The sequence below is a fragment of the Phyllopteryx taeniolatus genome, chromosome 2, assembly GCF_024500385.1.
Source record: "Phyllopteryx taeniolatus isolate TA_2022b chromosome 2, UOR_Ptae_1.2, whole genome shotgun sequence".
NCBI classification, from domain to species: domain Eukaryota; kingdom Metazoa; phylum Chordata; class Actinopteri; order Syngnathiformes; family Syngnathidae; genus Phyllopteryx; species Phyllopteryx taeniolatus.
Window position 1 is genome coordinate 17506874 of NC_084503.1, and position 17876 is coordinate 17524749.

The window sequence follows — 17876 nt, forward strand, 5'->3', positions numbered from 1 at the left end:
CTTCACCCCAGATGCTCCCTGGTTCATCATGTTCCAGCCCCGGATGCAGCCATCAAGTCGTGGGTTGATCTATTGGACAGATGGATCGTGAGTGGTTCATCCAATTTAGGTTCTTATCATTATCATCTGTTATTAGGAATGAGGTGCAACACAGAACAAAAGAAAATAATGGTGCACTTCAAGATGTCAATTTACAGGTTTGATGACACTGTTGGTGCGGTTGGGGAGACCAGCGATGTAAACTTTGGTCTCCAGTTTGCCATTAACCCCCGTAAATAGACTCTCTGGACTGTTGATGCTCATCACAGCTTCCTTGCTGATCTTCACACTGATGCTCTTCTCCAGTTCATCCACAGAGATCTGCATGTCACACATAGTGCTGCTGTCATGATTAGCAGCATAAACCATGAACACATACTGTATCAGTCCACCCTCACTCTAAAAATGTGCAACATGTTAATCCTGCATTCAAATCTTTTTACCACATGCCACTGTCCATCGTTGATGGCTTTGCCTCCACTGGTGACCTTTAAAGTGTGCTGATTTTTAAATTGGACCTCGATGTGGCCGCCTCGTAGCCCCAGCATGAACCATGAGTCTTGGGAGGATTCTGCATAGAGAATAACTCCTTCCGGGTCGAATGTGCGGAAGTCAAACTCTGCTGCAAATCTGGCAATCAGAAACACAACTGAAAGTGTTAATGGGACAGCAATTAAATAATATTTACATTCATTTGATTTATTCATATTCACACATATGCAAAACTACCGATTATACATAAATAATAAAAGTCGATAGTCTAGTGGTTTATTCGTCTGACTTCCGTAGGGAGAGCATGGGTTCAGTTCCCATGCAATGACTGCATGTTTTCGGCGACTAATCTAGGGTGTAGTCCACTTTTGGGTCAGAGTCTGAAGGGATAGGCATCAGCTTGCTATGGAAGATGGATGGATGGAGTGTGACAATGGCCAAAAAAACAACAACTAAAGTCATTGCAAATACATGTCTCTGTCGACTTCAGCATTCATTTATATCTCTACATGTCTCACTATGTCATAAGGACTGCTATGGAAAAAGTAATTGACAAAAACTTGTATTGTGTATTTTTGATTCGACTATGTTTCTGTTTCTTACATGTTGTGGCTCAATTCCAACTTCAAGACACATGACTGAGGGTTGTTACACTCACTTTGTTGTCTCTGGCAGACGGAAAAGAAGATATATCACAGGAAGCCCTCCAAATTGCTCCCCCAGGTACAACATCTCAGCATATTTGAAGTCGTACAACTCCAGGCAGACCGGGATCCTTTCACAGTTGTGCTTGTTATCCGCCAGCCGAAGACCCTGGCGGCCATCGCAGTGGCACGTGTAGCTGCCCACGTTGTTGATGCATGTGCCGTCGCACACGCCCACCTTGCACTCATCCACATCTGCAATGATGAATTCAAAAAGAACCCAAGAGATCCTGTGTGAGGATGACACAAAGTTCCAGAAGAACAACGGGACAGAATTCAGCCAGTTGATGGGTGCAGTTAAAGTTGTCTTCCTGGAACTTTCTACTATCTCCACACGGGACCTAAATCTGGTGCCTGATCACCTCTCACCAAATTATTTTTCCTTACGCGGTACAACTGTACATTTGGAAGGGAAAATTGCTTTTAATATTTGTGCATTATGCTGCAAAATAACATATCTTCCTAGGGTTTATTACTCACCATCGCAGATTTTGGAAGTGAAGTTATATTTGAACCCTGCTGGACATTGACACTCAAACGTGCCTGGTGTATTGACACATTTCGCAGGCTCTTTACAAATACTGGGGTACATTCGACACTCGTTGATGTCTAAAAAGAGTCAATAGAGAGAGAGAGACAAAAGATCTTTTGAGCCTTCCACCTTTTACAATGTGAACAAGAAAAAACAGACACATACCCTTCAATTGCTTCTAATGTGTAAAACTTATTTTACTTAATTATATTTATTATCAGCATACACAATTCCCACTTTCAGTGCCTTTTAGTTTTACTTGAAAATAATTCATTTCTGTCCGACACGAGCCTTACACAATGTAGAAATAAATACCGTTTTTAAGTCTTAACAGACCGTAAAGGTCAACCAACTTAACAGTTCATAGTGACGAGCTATTCGCAAACAACCTTAACCTATCAAAAATGTGAGAAAGTAAATGTTTCTCACTGAGTCAGTGCATGTTTAGAGAGACTTTGTACTGAACTAACTCAAGATAAACAGTGATAAATCAGAGCACTACTTTCTAATGTGAGACAGCAAGCAACAACAAATAAGAGGAATGCTGTCCGTTTAAAGTTGAGGGAAAAATACAACTAAACAATCTTTTCTGATTCCTTGAGAGGCCTTTCGCTTCAAGTCAATGAAAGAAAAGATGGTTTAGAAACAGCTGGATGACCAAAGGTTCCATACTGTATATCCATATAAATATGCTGAGGACATAGGGACGATGGACTATTGTATGCGTTGTGTTTGCTTAGCTGCTGAACACTTTGAAGCAGCTGCATTTCTACAATAGGTTCCACAGCCAACCACAATCATGAGCATGACATTAACACTTCTTTGGCAGTGAATCAACATTTAGCATTATCATATTTGAAAGGCACATGTTTACAGTTGAAACCAGATGTTACATTCACTATACAAAAAGACATACACTTTTTTTTCTTCACTGTCTGACATGAAATCAAATTATTTATATTTGCTAAATACAAGAACAATGTGAGGATTACTTTTAGATTACTTTCTTCTATGTCAGAAGTTCACTTTCATTTCAACATACATTTTTGGGACAGTTGCCTTTAAACTGTATGACTTGGGTCAAATGTTTTGTATATGAAGGATATCATAGATTCTCACAAAAGCTGGCACGAATTTTGACCCATTCGTCCTGACAGAACTGATTTAACTGAGCTGAGTTTGGAGGCCACCTTGCTTGCACATGCCATTTCAGGTCTGCCCATAGAATTTCAATAGGATTGAGCTCAGGGCTTTGTGATGCCCACTCCAAAATGGGATTTTTAGGGCCAATCACGAATTAGCGAGTTTAAATAATCGGCGAGCCGATGACAATACACACACAAACATACATATATGAGGGGTGGGACTTTAATGCATTAATAATGATTAATTAATTCAAACAAATTAATTCATTAAAAAAAATTATTGCATATTTTAATCGCATTTTGTGCTACAAAAAAGGAACCTTTGTCCGTGCACGATTTCCTGGTACACCGATTACACTGACGCACATATATGAGCTCAGCTACCAAAATGGAGGAATTGGATGAAACAGTGCTGCAAGGTCGCTCTAACCAGTCGACCACCGTGCCGCCTATATATATATACATATATACACACACACACACATATATATATATATATATATATATATATATTTTCATTCATTCAACTTCCGTACCGTATCGTGGACGTGCTGGAGCCTATCCCAGCTGACTATAGGAGAGAGGCGGGGTACACCCTGAACTGGTCGCCATGTGGGAGGAAACCAGAGTACCCGGAGAAAACCCACGCAGGCAAACTCACGAAACACGAGACAGTTCTAAAAAATTAACTAGCTTCCGGATTCAAATTACGTTACCAACTACAATTTTTTAACAGGTAACTTGTAACCGTATCGGAATAAATTTTTAAAGTAACCCTGCCATCCCTGTATTTCTGTCAGTTAAAGAGATGTGTACTTGTGAATAGTGCGCTTGATTACATGTTTAGTTACTTACTGTATTTGGCATGTCAAGTCTACACTAAGAAGCTCATTTAATGTGGCTTCAAGCTATACACAAATATTTAAGTTATTGGTTCATGTTGATGACATTATTTTGTAACTTGTGTGGCGTGTATTACCAAGTAATGGGTGAGGTTAAACTAATGCTGTTTTTAAGTGGTATTAAAACAAGCAATCAGTAAAGTCACTAAGTTACTTTAAGCTCTTGTAATCAGTAAAATAACTGGGTAACTATTTCAAGGTAACTGTGGCAACACAGCCAGCAAGCTAGCCACAGCCACGTGAACGACCAAGGCGAGCTGCTTGCGCGACACAGTCACAAAACACGAGACCGTTAAAAAAAAGAAACTAGCTTTCGCATTCAAACGTACAAGATGGCAGAGTGCAAAGCGTCCCAGGAGTAAACGAGATTGTGTCAGCGATGTCACATATCATGGTAATTACTATATCGCCTTATCATTGGATAAATAAAATGGACATGATTGTTTTTCGATAAATTGTCATTGTTGTGGTAGGCCGGCGCACGGCTCACACAGTGAGTGGTGACGTTTAAAAAGTTAGCGCCAAGGCAAAGTTAACTGGTTATTAAACATAACCTCAGAGGCATAAGAAAACGCTATTATCATTTATCGTGATAGTTTTTTGGAAAATATATTGTCCTAAAAAATTTATCATGACAGGGCTTGTCAGCGATAATGTCAATCAAATTAAGATATTATAGCCGATCACAATATTTGCATAAAATGCAAATTATCGGCTGATCCGATCAAGCCAAACAGATCAGTGTAAAGCACCGTGCCCAAAGTCCGGCCCGCGGGCCAAATCCGGCCCGTGTCCAAATTTCCTCCGGCCCGAAGCATCATGTCATAAAATCAATGATATGTGGCCCGCCAGCACAGTTTACCACAGTAAACAATACACACATACAAAAAGAAAAAGGCATTTTATATTTCACCAGAGGGTGGCAGTAGACCTGTGGCTGCACTCTCGTCGCATGACCCCTGTGTGAACTTTTACCCCTGTGGTATGTTTTTAGCCCATTTCTAAAATGGCAACTGAAAGTAAAGAGGAAAGTTGACAACGAGGGCCGCCGTGTCCAGGAGGAGTGGATTTTTTCACTGACATACGAAACAACTGTGCCTGCCTAATTTGCCAAGAGACTGTGGCTGTTTTCAAATAATTTAATATTAAGAGGCACTAGCAGACGAAACATGCTAACTACGACAAGCTAACAGCGAACGAATGCGCCAAAAAACTGAAGCCACTGGAAGCTGTTTTGATAGCACAGCAGCGCTTTTTCACAAGAGCGCGTGACTCAAATGAAAATTCTACAAAGGCGAGCTACGAGTCTCAGTGAATTTATTTTTTGTGATGATCAAACCACAGTTTTGTCAAATTTCTGTCATCTGATTTGACTATAGTATAGTCAAATCAGAATAGTATAGTCACTATACTATTCTTTGTCAAAATGCACTGGGATGTGAGTTGTTAAAACAAAATCAATAAATACATGTTTCTAAAAAATTTCATGAAATAGTTAATTTGTATGTAATTTATTATTATTTTAACCTTTAACTATCCTGGTAATGCAATCGAAAACAGATTGCAATATCATTTGCAATATCGACCTAGCTGCAGACAGCAAAGTGATACAGTTACATATTTACATGTTAATTTACAATGGTAATGGTTCGACAAATGTCCGGCCGAATGGTCGGCCCCCATACATTTTCTCCTGACCAAATCTGGCCCTCTTTGCAAAAAGTTTGGACACCCCTGGTGTAAAGTCTACTCCAAGACATCGACTTTGTTATACTTAAGCCACTTTGTAACCAGTTTGGCAGTAAGCTTCGGGTCATTGTCCATTTGGAAGACCCATTTGCACCCAAACTTGAAGTTCCTGGCTGATGTCTTGAGACGTTGCTTCAGTATTTACAAATAAGCAAAACAACCCCACAACATGATGCTGCCACCCCTGTATTTTAAAGTTGGGATGGTGTTCTCAGGCTCTCAAGCTTTTCACTTTTTCCTTCAAACGTAACAATGCTCATTATGGAAAAACAGTTCAATTTTACTTTCTTCAGACCAAAGGACATGTCTCAAAAAATTAGGGTCTTTGTCCCTGTGTGCATTTGCAAACTGTAATCTGTTGTTGTTGTTGTTTCTTTTGGCATAATGGATTCTTCGCCTTTCAGCCCATGTCAGTACAGTACTCGTTTCAATGTGGATGATGACACACTCTTACCCGCTACAGCCAGCATCTTCTCAAGGTCTTTTGCATTTGTTCTTGGGTTGATTTGCACATACCAGACCAACGCATGTTCATCCCTGGGACACAGAACCCGTCTCCTTCCTGAACGGTATGATAGCTGTACATTCTCGTGGTGTTTATACTTGCATATAATTGTTTGAAGAGATGAACATGACATCTTCTGGCATCTGGGAATTGCACCCAAGGATGAACCAGACTTGCACAAGTCCACAATTATCTTCCTGATATCTTGCCAGATTTTCTTTTTAGTTTCCCATGATGTTACACAAAGAAGCAGGGTGTTTCAGGTGTGCCTAGTTCAAATATATCCACAGGTGTGTCTCTAATTAAGTCAAATGTTGTCAACAAACCTATCACCAGCTTCCAACTAAATGAATTCATCATTTGGGTTTTCCCAAATTAAAATTAAAAGCATAGTAATTTTACTGTATGTAAACGTCTGACTTTGAAGAAAGTAATGAATGCCTTTTAAAAAAAATCCTTCTCTCATTATTCTGGCATTTACAAATAATTTTGGCAATCCTAATTGACGTGAAACAGAAAAAGTTTAGTCTGATTTCATGTCAGACAGTGAGGGGGGGCGGGGGGGGGGGGGAGAAGCATGTCTTTTTAAATAGTGTATGTAAATATCTCGTTTCAACTGTATATTATTAATTGTTCAGTACCACTGAATTGCAAATGTAGCTACACGCACATACACACGCACAAAGAAAGCTAAGGCTATGTGTATAGAGTGTTTATATATAGTGAACAAAATACAGCTGAAATGTGCAGTTGTCTTACCCACACAGTTGATGTTGTGGCTGAGATAATAGCCATCTTTACATGTGCAGTGGAAGCTTCCAGGAATATTGTCACATTTTTGGTTACATCCCGCTGGAAACGTGGGATCTGAACATTCATCGATGTCTGTACAATGGTAAAATTTTATAAAGGCTGCAAGGCTAATAATCATTTTAAAACCTGATTTTAAATACAACTCACCTTTCTCACAGCATTGACCATTCCAGCCAGGCTTGCACACACACGTATACGAGGCTTGGCCATCCACGCACTGCTTGGTACCTTCCCTGTAGCACGGAAATGGCGTGCACTGATTGCTGATTTCTGCCCAACAACACAGAAATTTTGATGTAATAGAAACAACATAGACAAAAACAGACTTTACCTGTGACCTGGAAGCTCTTGTTGACAATGTCTCGCGACCAACAAAGCCAGTGTTTCCCAACATTTAAAAAAAATCTCACAGCACACAACCAAACAAAAAAGGCACGAAAGGTACGATATATATATATATATATATATGAGGCTGCTGCGATCCGACCTCAGATAAGCGGAGGAAAATGGATGGATTGATGGATGGATACTTAAATAATGATGATGTCTCAATTTACTCACATATTTACTTGCTCAGTGTGAATGCCATGCCTTTGACTGGTACTGGCAACAGGTGGATTACACAGGTTAATTATGTATCTTCTGCCATCTAGTGGAAGAGCATTTCATTTGACTTCGTGTCAGTATATGTTGCTGGCATAGACTGATGAACGAAGATAACTTTTTTGTAAATAGATAATTTTCGGACCAATTAAGTGAAATTGGATAATATCCCCCGCCACACCTGATGATCAGTCACAGCACACAGTGGATGGGAATTACTGAACGAAGGAACATAAAAGAAGATCCCACCTTTCACACAGGTCCGAAGATCCAACGGGATATCAGAATCCGAATTGTGGTTGTTGATGCCAACACGGTGGGAGCCCAGACACGCTTAAAAAGAGACTGGCATTAATTACAAAGAGAAAAATTGTCCAATCTATAAAAAAAATTGTCCAGTCTGCAAACTTACCAACATACCTTGGGTAAAAGTAGTCCTGTAAAAGAAAATGTTTTTTTGTTTTTTTTTAGGATGTTGCAGTGACAGTAAGGAAGTAAGACAGTTTCAGCTCAAAGTATTCAGTGCTTTTGAGTTTAACTGCAATGCTGCAACATGAAGCGTACTAAAATGTTTACAATTAACCCGGCATATTGGCGGTTTGTCGGCATTCGCTAATTTATCTATTTGTGGTGCTTAGGCCAAAGTCGTGTCTATTATAAAAATATTGCTTTGCCTCCATTTTGTGGCATCTATAACCAATTACATATTTGCGGCACGGCTCGGTCCTTATACCTCAAAAAATACCAGGGGAACACTGTAGGTATTGAATACTTTATATCTCAAAATTATAAAACAATTTACAAAAATTTAAAATTGGACACTTTTGTATGTGTAAAACATTGAAACACATCTTTAATTTCTCATTGACACATTTGTAAAATACACTAGGTCAGCCAGTTTTCAAAAGTTTTAATCAATCATCGATCATTAGCCCTTTAATACAGCCTAACTCACACAAGTTTTCTTGGCCTCCAGTCCAATCTGGTATTTGCGCAATCTACTTCCGCATTTGGCAAAACGGGTTTAAGCACTTCCTCCCGGTTCGGTTGAATGGTGACAAAGAAACCATAGGGAACTTTAAATGTCTACGTCTTTTGTTGAAGAGCCACCATAAATGACTGCACTCAATGTGTAGGCTTCGTTCATGTTTCTACAGTATCATAGCATATTTGTACAAATAAATAATACACACCAGCCATAAAGAATACAGAATTTTAGCTTAAGTTTTTAAGTTCAGCTTAAAAAAAAAAAAAAAATCATATCATCAAACTGTAGTCATGCTTGTTGCCCCAAACAATTTAGCTCCTAGGATCATTGGGACACACAAACCCCTAGTAGCATAAACGGGACGTCAACTAACCTGTCAGCTAACCTGTTTTCTAGGTTTGGTCACGTGACGTTCCGCATATAGCGGATTGATCATGTACAAGCATTTAATTGCTGAAAAAGTAAACATGAGTGGATTGAACAACTAATGAAATCGGCTATTGTGGGTGCTGGATTATTATTAGTAATAACACTAACAGTAGCTCCAAGGATATCAGAGTTACATTACTATTGGTTCTTCTGGTTAGAGTGAGTGAAAAAAACCCAAACTGAAATAAGGCGGTTAGAATGGATATCCTTTTAAAAATGGGGATCGGACTGTGTTCAGAATTACCCAGTCACATTTAAACTCATATTAAAGGTCCCACATTTAACCAAACCAATTTTTTCTAGTATTTGGGATGCTATAGTGGCTCTATACGGGGCCTCAGTAAACTGAAATCTAAATTAAAATCGTCCACGCATTCCTGAGTTCCAGACGTTTTTCTGAAATCTGAATGAATGAAATCAGGTCATTCCAATTTCTCGAGTTTATTTACATCACTAGCAAAGATCTCTGCTTACCTCCCCACTCCCGAGCAGCGCTGTCAACAAAACAAACACGTGTGCTCTGACAAGTGGGTCTTCTCCACGGAGGCAACCAATCAGAGGAAAGGGGGGGGGCGGTCTTAGCCAAATATGGACAAAGTAGATACGAAACTAGGTTAAACAGAATTAGCTGTCAGAGGGGCCTTTTCTGGACACTCGATGACAAAACCAAGGTGTTTTGTTGTTTTGTTTTTTATGAAATGTTCCCTTTTATACAAAGTCCATGTTAGAGAGTCACTCTATGGAGGTCTAAATGGCCAAAATATTGGACCTCTAAATGGGAGTCAGGACACACCTGCCACCATTTAAAGTGCTCCTGATTAACCCCAAATAAAGTTTAGCTGTTCTAGTAGGCCTTTCCTGCCATTTTAGTCACATCTTACAGCACAAGCTATCGTCTGCAGATTGCTGTATAAATTTGGGTTTCAAATATTGACTCCGGCTTTCCTGTGTGGAGTTTGCATGTTTTTGCTTGGGCTTTCTCTGGGTATTTCGGTTTCTTCACACATTCCAAAAACAGTGAAGGTCTGAATTGTCCATGTGAATGGTTGTTTGTCTATATGTACTCTGAGATTGATTGGGGACCAGTCCAGGGTGTGCCCTGCCTCAAGATGGTGGATGGATGGATGGATGAACTCCCCCAGGTGCTCTTTTTTTCTCTCAGTGAGGTGAGGACAAAGGCGGTCCTTCTTACCGTCTCAGGGATGTTTTCAAAGATCTCCCTGGCCTCCTCCCTGTTGCACAGCTCTTCAATGCACTCCCTCTCCAGGTTGCCCTTCTTGTGCTCCTCAAAAAGAGAGTTGGCCCTCTTGCGCCTGCTTAGGAAGTGCGATGCTGTGCTCTGGCTCAGAACTGGGACACACATGGAAACACACGTGTCAACAAACAAGTTGTTGTCCCTTTTGCACATCATACAGTTCCCGCATACAGGATTCATCCAAGAATCCAAGCGGCTTCATGTTACAATAACACATGACTGATCCAAGCAGGAATTTAGTCATGTTTGCTCCTGACAGTTGGCAGATGGAGCTGGAGCCTGCATGGATGAAGTGGCCAAGCCAAATTGCTCTTATATGAACTGGCCTGGAAAAAAAAGAGGTCATTGCGAAACTGAGATTTCCAAGAAATGACCTTTTGTTAGTATAAGCACCTCGTGATGCGTACGCGTAGTTTGGATCTTAAAACTCACTTGGTGTTCACTCTTTGGACGTAGCAATACCACCCCCCCCCCCCCCCAAAAAAAAAAATAAAAATAAAAAATCATTTAAGTTTCCCCAAAGTTGCTCGAGACAAAAACTTTTGGGTACGGATCAAAACAAGCGCAAACTTACATCGCGAAGCGTCGGCGAACGTCAGCAGAAAAACGAGACATGCCGAGACAAGATTCTGTCTCCACATAGTCGAGCCGTCAAGTCCCGCTAGGCCCCGCTTGGCTCCGGTAAAAAGACTGACTTCAAACCTGATTCTTCCCGAAAGCGGTATGCGAGAGCTGGGGTGGGCAGTGGGGGGAGCGGGGGGGTCAGCGAGGTGCGTGTGTGACTGACTGTGTGCGCGCACTAAGTGCTGGTGGGTGGAACTCATGCAGAAAACAGATTTACTCCGCACAATGCACGCCGGGAGGTCAGCGCTGCAGCTGCACAATGTGGGCCAACCATGCTGTTGCTGAATTTGCACACTTTGTGCACTGAGAAGAAAACAACATCTTTGGATTACGGTCACAACGGAAGGGGGGGAAAAATAATAAAATAAATGGTACAAGACACAACAAAATGACAACAAATCCTTATTTATTGGACATAAAAAAAAATTAGATTAAATAATCTTAAATATGTTTCGTTGTCATTGTTAATGCACCCATGTGACTCCAATGTCACTGAAGTGCTGTCCCTGTTCCTCCTCAGTCACAAGTCCCCAACATCCCAATTCATCTGTCAAACGAGATCTAACCCTTGCATGACTTTACGTCTATCTGTTGATCTTTTTTACGTCGTGTATTCAGCTACAAAGGTGGAAAAAACAATTTCTATTTTTGAAACAAGGGAAGAGCATTTGAAAAATACCGTAGTTATTGGGCATCAAAAACGTGTAAATTTCAAAAAAATAAAGCAAGTACAATCCAAGAACATGTGCAGCCAATTAAGTGAGCTATTATTCTTCTCAGCTGAAAAATCGGCTCCAAAAATAGTACTTTTTCCGCAAGACGATCAAAAGCAAGAGGATGGGAGTGATAAGACAGGATGTCGTGACTTTTTACAGGAAGATCAAAACACGTATTGGCATCCAGTCAGATTCCTCTGATGACATTCATTCATCGCTCACAACCTTTGTAAGGAATATATTGCATTTGGATGGTGTACGGACATTGCTGTGATATGCACTTTTGTGTTATCATCCTTATTTTTGTTGTTGTTGCTGGTATTCATCATGATAAGGGCATTTCTCAGCATTCACATGCATTCTCTTTGGGCAACTGCAATTTCTAGTTAAAAGAATGCTTCGCCTTCCAGTAGAAATCCAAACTCTTGTGTAATATATACAAATAAGCACTGCACTGGCTCAACATCTTACAAATACCCATCTGAAAGATGTTAGGAAGCCATCGGAGAACACGGTTAAGTTGTTTTAACAGTTAAAGGTCATCCAATACATGACAGAACAGTATTACAAGTCAGTTTTTCTCCATTTGAAAATCAAACAGACAAGTGCAACAAATGACCCTAAATATCTGGCTTGGGTGAGTTTTACAAAGCTGATTACATTCATACCAAATGCTGTTATTAAATTCTTTTATTTGCAAAAGTTTGAGATTTTAAAAAGATAAAAAATAAATAAATTAAAATCCAGTGGTGTGCAGTCTAACCGAGTTTTTTGACAAATGACACAGACACTACATTTGCATTAATATTTTCATTTTGTTAAGGGAAAAAAGCACAATACATTTCAGCATTCATCCCACTGTTGAATATACAGTACACTTACAATAAGATCATTTTACTTTTAAAATATATGTACAAAATACAAATACATGTTGATTTTGTGTGTTGTTAATTTGCAAATTCATGGGGTAAGGTCAATATTATTGCAAGGTGGAAAAATGATTTTTTTTTTGCATAAATCAGTCCTTTGTAGACTTCAGGGCGGGAGATGTTGCCATTACTTTAATGAATTTTCCCCAAAACACAGCTGATGTTTGCAAGAAGGTTAATTAAAAAAAGAATGTGAATGACCGGGCTTGGTTGTGTGTGGTTTATACTATAAACCTGAGACATTAATGGACACACGTGCATGTTTGGAGGGAGTTAATTATGTTCTATGATAAAGAACTGTGGTTGTACATATTAAGAAGAACAGGAACAATATAAGACAGTTGCATTAGTATCATTACAGGCAGTGATTTAAAAAAAATAATAAAAAATTACCACTGGCACGCTGCCTTCTCACCGCTAACACTGGGTTAATTCACTTGGCATGTCAGCTACACATTCAAACACACGCTCACAAGCACATACTGTACATTAAGAAACACTTCAGTCATTCAACTCAGATGCAAGATGTCTATACGACAATGAGTCAAATTCATAGAAACGGCTAACAAAATAGATGTTATCCAACAGAGTGTCTGCTTTTTAAACATCACAGGTACAAACACACACACCTTTTAATAAAAAGATAATGACTGGCACTCACCACCACTGAGGGTACACAACCAGGCTTTTAAATTATGAGATATAAAGTCTGTGTGACTGGAATCTGTCATGACAACACATGCACTGGTTTGGCAAGAAAATGTAATGATGTAATGATGATGAATAAAACAAAGAGAGGTTGCAATGACAACACACACACACACACACCCAATAATGTGAGAACAATTAAAATCCAGTACCTTCAACGGATCATGAGGTGCTGATGGGCAAGCTTGGCAGCAGGCAGCATCTCAAATACATTTGACACTACAGGCCCATGTTTCCACTGCAACGCACAGCTACATCACCAAAATAAAGTTATTAGGCAGCCAATAGGAAACAGAGCTAGTAACCATGACCCATTTGAGATGGGTTGAATGTCAGAAGATGTATTAATTAGGTCTAAAGCTAAAGACAATTCTCAGTTGCTCGAGAATTGTGTGAAGATTCCTCTATTTTCATAGCTGAGGGGTAGTTGGTCTTCTGTTTTCAAACCGAGACAGAAAATAAACAAACAAATGGATGCCATTACTTTTATCTCTGCATACAGGTAGAAGTGATCTCTGCCCCTTTGTTGAAAATTTCCAGCTCAATTGCAACTGTTGCCACAATAAAAAATCTTATTTTTGTTCAGGATGTTAGATGATCTGTCTTTTGTGTACTTTCTTCATGCATAGATAAATGGTCTTCACAATCTGTAACCAAATGACTTGCGAATGTGTGGCTAATGTATAAGATTGTGAAATGGGTGAAGCATTTAGTACTTAGCTTGAGACCATCTCCATCCTGATGCCAAAGACCTCCAACAATGAAGACATGCAAAGCCAACGGCTGACAATATCTTTCAAACTGCTCGGAGAGAAGCCAAACAAGCCTTGCAGGTTTTTTGGGGGGATTCAGTTGAAATCTCACAGAGCAGGCCAGGGCATGACATCAAAACACTACAGCAAATATAAGCTCAGCATCTGTTAGCACATTGATGATAAACAATGGAAGTGGGTGCTAGTGGAGTGTGATTTCTCTCACACGTGCAGCGCATCAGGCTGCACTTGGTCCCGTCAATCTGTTTTTGTGAGCTATCGACCCGATATTCCTAGGCAGGAAAAAAATAGGAAATACTGTTGCTCCTTCTTAAGTTTTGGTCTGTGAGATGCGATACACAAAGAACTATTACAAAAACCAAAATACAAATGAAAGTCATAAAATATAGTTTTTGAAAATGTGCTGCAAGTCATTGATTTGGAGGCGATTAAAGTGCATGTCGTTCACTGTAAAAGCTGTCCAGTAAAAAGGTTTGTTCTGTCATCATAGCACAGAAAGGATGAAGTTCTTCAACTTCTTCTTCTTACTCGACTTATGTTCCTCTTCTGTATAACTAATCTGAGGTCTCTTTCTCCATATATGTGGAGTGATGCATCTTGAGACCACCACTGTCCCGTGCTACTCCTGTTAGGAAACTTAAAACTTGTATTTTCCCTGAATTCAGCATATCAGGTGCAAGCCACTTCAGAACAAATGGACTGTGATTTATTGTCAAGTCCAACGTGCTGATTGTGAACATCACCGAAGGAGTCTCAAGAGTCATGGTCAGATGGAATAGGTGGAGCTCTCTGACTGCTGACGGATGTAGCACTGGAAACTCTTGTCCCCTATTGGATGTTCTCTGAGGAAACAAGGAGAACTAGTGGTTAGCTGTAATGGGATGAAGGATTGATCATGAGAAGTACTCCATATTTTATTGAGCGGTAAAATCTGCCTTGTTTATTCCTTGTAATATGTGTTTTAATGAATGTCTTTATTATTATTATTATTCATTCATCTTCCATTCCGCTTCTCCTCACTAGGGTCGCGGGCGTGCTGGAGCCTATCCCAGCTATCTTCGGGCGAGAGGCAGGGTACACTCTGAACAGGTCGCCAGCCAATCACAGGGAACATATAAACAAACAATTATTTTGTTTATTTATTTATTTGTTTTTAGAGTTTTAATGTTTTATGTTTATAAGCATTTATTTTACCCCAAAAAAATTACAGCATACAATAAAAGCCTACAATACGGCCAATCATCAATCATCAATCAGAAAAAAAAATCTGCAATGCACTTAATCCGCAATAGGTGAACCGTGATATAGCGAGGGCGCTTCTTCTTTTCCTTTCGGCTTGTCCCGTTAGGGATCGCCTATCTCCTGCATCCTCCTCTCTAACACCACATACACTGTAAATAATTTTTTGGGGCACCAATTAAGTGACATTAGGTAATTTTCAGCAGCACACCTGACAATCTTTCACGGCACACTAATGCGCCACGGTACAGTGGTTGAGAATCACTGCTGTAAACAACAATAAATAAATATAGTTGACAAGCACAAGCACGTACTGGCTGCCAATCTTGGTCTTCTTGAACTTGTCTCGTTTGTACTTGGTGTGCTGCTGTTCCAAAGTCTGTACAGCAGAAACGATCTGCTTCAGGGTTTTGTAGGTCTCCTGAGGGTCGTCAATGACAAAGCTGGAGTATTCCTCTTCCTCGGGTCCGTCGTACACTGACTTACTGCCACAGGCCTCTGCAGGCCGAAGGTAGAACAATCCAACAACAAAGAACGTGTGAGGTAAAATAACAGTTGTACCGATGCACGACAGTTGAAGCCAAACATAAATTAGGACGTTTTGCCCTTTCTGACCTTGCATCTTGATCAGTTTGGTCATGTATGTGCTGTATAGGGAATAGATCCTCTCGGTCTCTCTGTCTCCGTCTACGTCCAGCTGGATGTTGGCTGGGAGGCCGCTAGAAACAGATGCACACAGGAACGTGAGCGAGCAAAAACAAAGATAATGACCACCCAAGAAGTTTTTCAACAACTCCACACACCCGGTGCAGGGCGTACAGCCAGGCGCCGTGTCGGCAGAGAGCTTGCAGCAGAGCCAGTGGCCGTTGAGGTAGGCTGAAGGATGATATGTGCTTAGACGCTTGCGGTTGCATTGGCTGACTTTGGTCAAGATGTCGATCCAATCTCGCGCCTCAACACAGTTGTTGGCTTGGATGTAGAGTGCCCTCTCTGGCTGGATCACCTGGAACATCTGGAGGGAGGAGAGTGGACGGAACAACACAGGGAAGCCATGATTAATTGAAAGGTTTTCTTGAAATCTGTAAAATATATATATATTTTTTTGTTAAGCTCTTACATTTTTCATCTTAAATGACTCCTCCTCCAGCCTTTCTACAGCCAGAATGTTCTCTATGGGAATGCTGCACAAAGCTCCCTCTCCTGGAGGTAAAGAGGTCATGCATTAGTGGAGTTGTAGATTTGGATTTCTTTTCAAAGCCAATACTTATCAGTGGGTGACACACCCACACTAATCTTTGTACTATTTTTTATGAGTGAATAGAAAACAATTTATTAAAGATATACAATGACAGTATTTTTTTTATCAAATAATGCCCCACCATCATCTCACCTCATTATTTGTTATAATCCATTATATCCTTTCTTATTTCCAAAATGTTGTGAATTTTGTTTTTCAAATGAAAAACGGTGATCGTGTTATGGAAATACTTTGAGTGAACATCTTCCTCCTGCGCATCTACTTTCCATTTACTTTTTTAAAATAGTATTTAACAGTGATACATTTTAGGAACGACCAGCCAGTTTAGAAGAAATTATTGAAGTAAAAAGACACTACAAATTACAGAAATTGAGAAAATGATGAAGTCTTCCTATGACGTGTTGGTTATACATGTTTATGTAAATTCGGAACACTCTCAGCCTCCTGCCATTTTAAATGCACACAAATGGACAACTTCACCTTTAGTCTTGTGGTAAGTGAACTCATGGTTGGTGAGACGAAACCATCTCTTTTTAAAGTTCTTCATTCCAAACCGGTTCCTTCCTTGCGCTCTCTTTATCATAAATCTGAAAGGAAAAAAAGAGACATTCAGCTGAAAACATTTATAGATGAGCTCAAACTCTAGGTATTTACAGTGCTAAGAGTGCAGTCCTTTGTGCATAGGTTTTACTGTATTGTCGCAATGTATGTTTCCACTCTTGCAGTTAGTTGTATTAATTGCTGCTGCACTATATACACAGTAAGCTCATTTTGTCAATTGATGGAAAGTAAAATGACAGCCTACTTGGGGACATAGAAAACACCTTGACATAGCTTGTATTATTTGTTGGCTCAAATTCATAAACTAACTCACCCAGTAAAAAATATATATATTTCTTCACACTGATTAGATACCTTGAAGTAGTATGAGTAGTAATAGTGTTGCTTTGCTATTAAAGTACGTATGTAGCTAAACAGAAACCACAAGCTATTCACAAGTACAAGACATAAGCAAATAATCACTGTGTGGGTTATGAATCCAAAGTGGATTTCCAGGTTATGTTTATAACCTGGCAACAAGTGGTTGAACTAATAGTGGGAGATTAGAAAAGGTGTGCTTTTGCAAACTGCCAGTAAGAGTGACAGAGAAGACACTGGTGTTAACTGATAAAACATGTACAGAAACGTGAACACAACAGAGACTCATACTGTATCTAAGGGCCAGACTATTTTTGGGAAATGACGCAGCGGAATTCCACAGTGAGGTTTGTATCCTTTTCACATTCCTGAGCACCAAACGTGCAGCTTTTCCCTTGTGTAAAACCGTTTGGAGCTGTGCTGGAGTGTCTCATGTGCAGCGATAAGGTGACAGTGGATACATAGAGGACAAAGGGGTCAGGATGTGGGCAGATATATGAGAATCCAGGAAAGTGTGTACAGTAACCAATCCCTGCAGTCACCTCTGGCATGACG

The 17876-nt window shown here is 39.9% G+C and overlaps 2 protein-coding genes across 5 annotated transcripts in view; both read right to left on the reverse strand.

Moving 5' to 3' along the window:
* pros1 (protein S) overlaps positions 1–10935 on the reverse strand; it is a 15469-nt gene extending 4534 nt beyond the window's left edge. The window contains exons 1-11 of the mRNA XM_061763214.1: positions 10731–10935; positions 10094–10251; positions 7897–7921; positions 7734–7817; positions 7029–7151; positions 6828–6953; positions 1716–1844; positions 1190–1430; positions 483–669; positions 196–360; positions 1–69 (exon numbers count right to left, since the gene is read on the reverse strand). The exon at positions 1–69 is cut by the window's left edge and continues 100 nt beyond it. Of these exons, the coding sequence (XP_061619198.1) occupies positions 1–69; positions 196–360; positions 483–669; positions 1190–1430; positions 1716–1844; positions 6828–6953; positions 7029–7151; positions 7734–7817; positions 7897–7921; positions 10094–10251; positions 10731–10797 (1374 nt within the window). The 5' untranslated portion in view covers positions 10798–10935. The remainder of the gene's footprint in view (positions 70–195; positions 361–482; positions 670–1189; positions 1431–1715; positions 1845–6827; positions 6954–7028; positions 7152–7733; positions 7818–7896; positions 7922–10093; positions 10252–10730) is intronic.
* A 1356-nt stretch (positions 10936–12291) lies between these two features.
* Positions 12292–17876, reverse strand: part of rasa3 (RAS p21 protein activator 3) — a 48738-nt gene continuing 43153 nt past the window's right edge. For all 4 annotated transcript variants that reach the window (XM_061763207.1, XM_061763189.1, XM_061763177.1 and 1 more), the window contains 6 exons: positions 16884–16990; positions 16263–16345; positions 15949–16157; positions 15761–15864; positions 15460–15643; positions 12292–14748 (listed from right to left, as the gene is read on the reverse strand). In XM_061763207.1, coding sequence (XP_061619191.1) covers positions 14673–14748; positions 15460–15643; positions 15761–15864; positions 15949–16157; positions 16263–16345; positions 16884–16990 — 763 coding nt within the window. In that variant the 3' untranslated portion in view covers positions 12292–14672. The remainder of the gene's footprint in view (positions 14749–15459; positions 15644–15760; positions 15865–15948; positions 16158–16262; positions 16346–16883; positions 16991–17876) is intronic.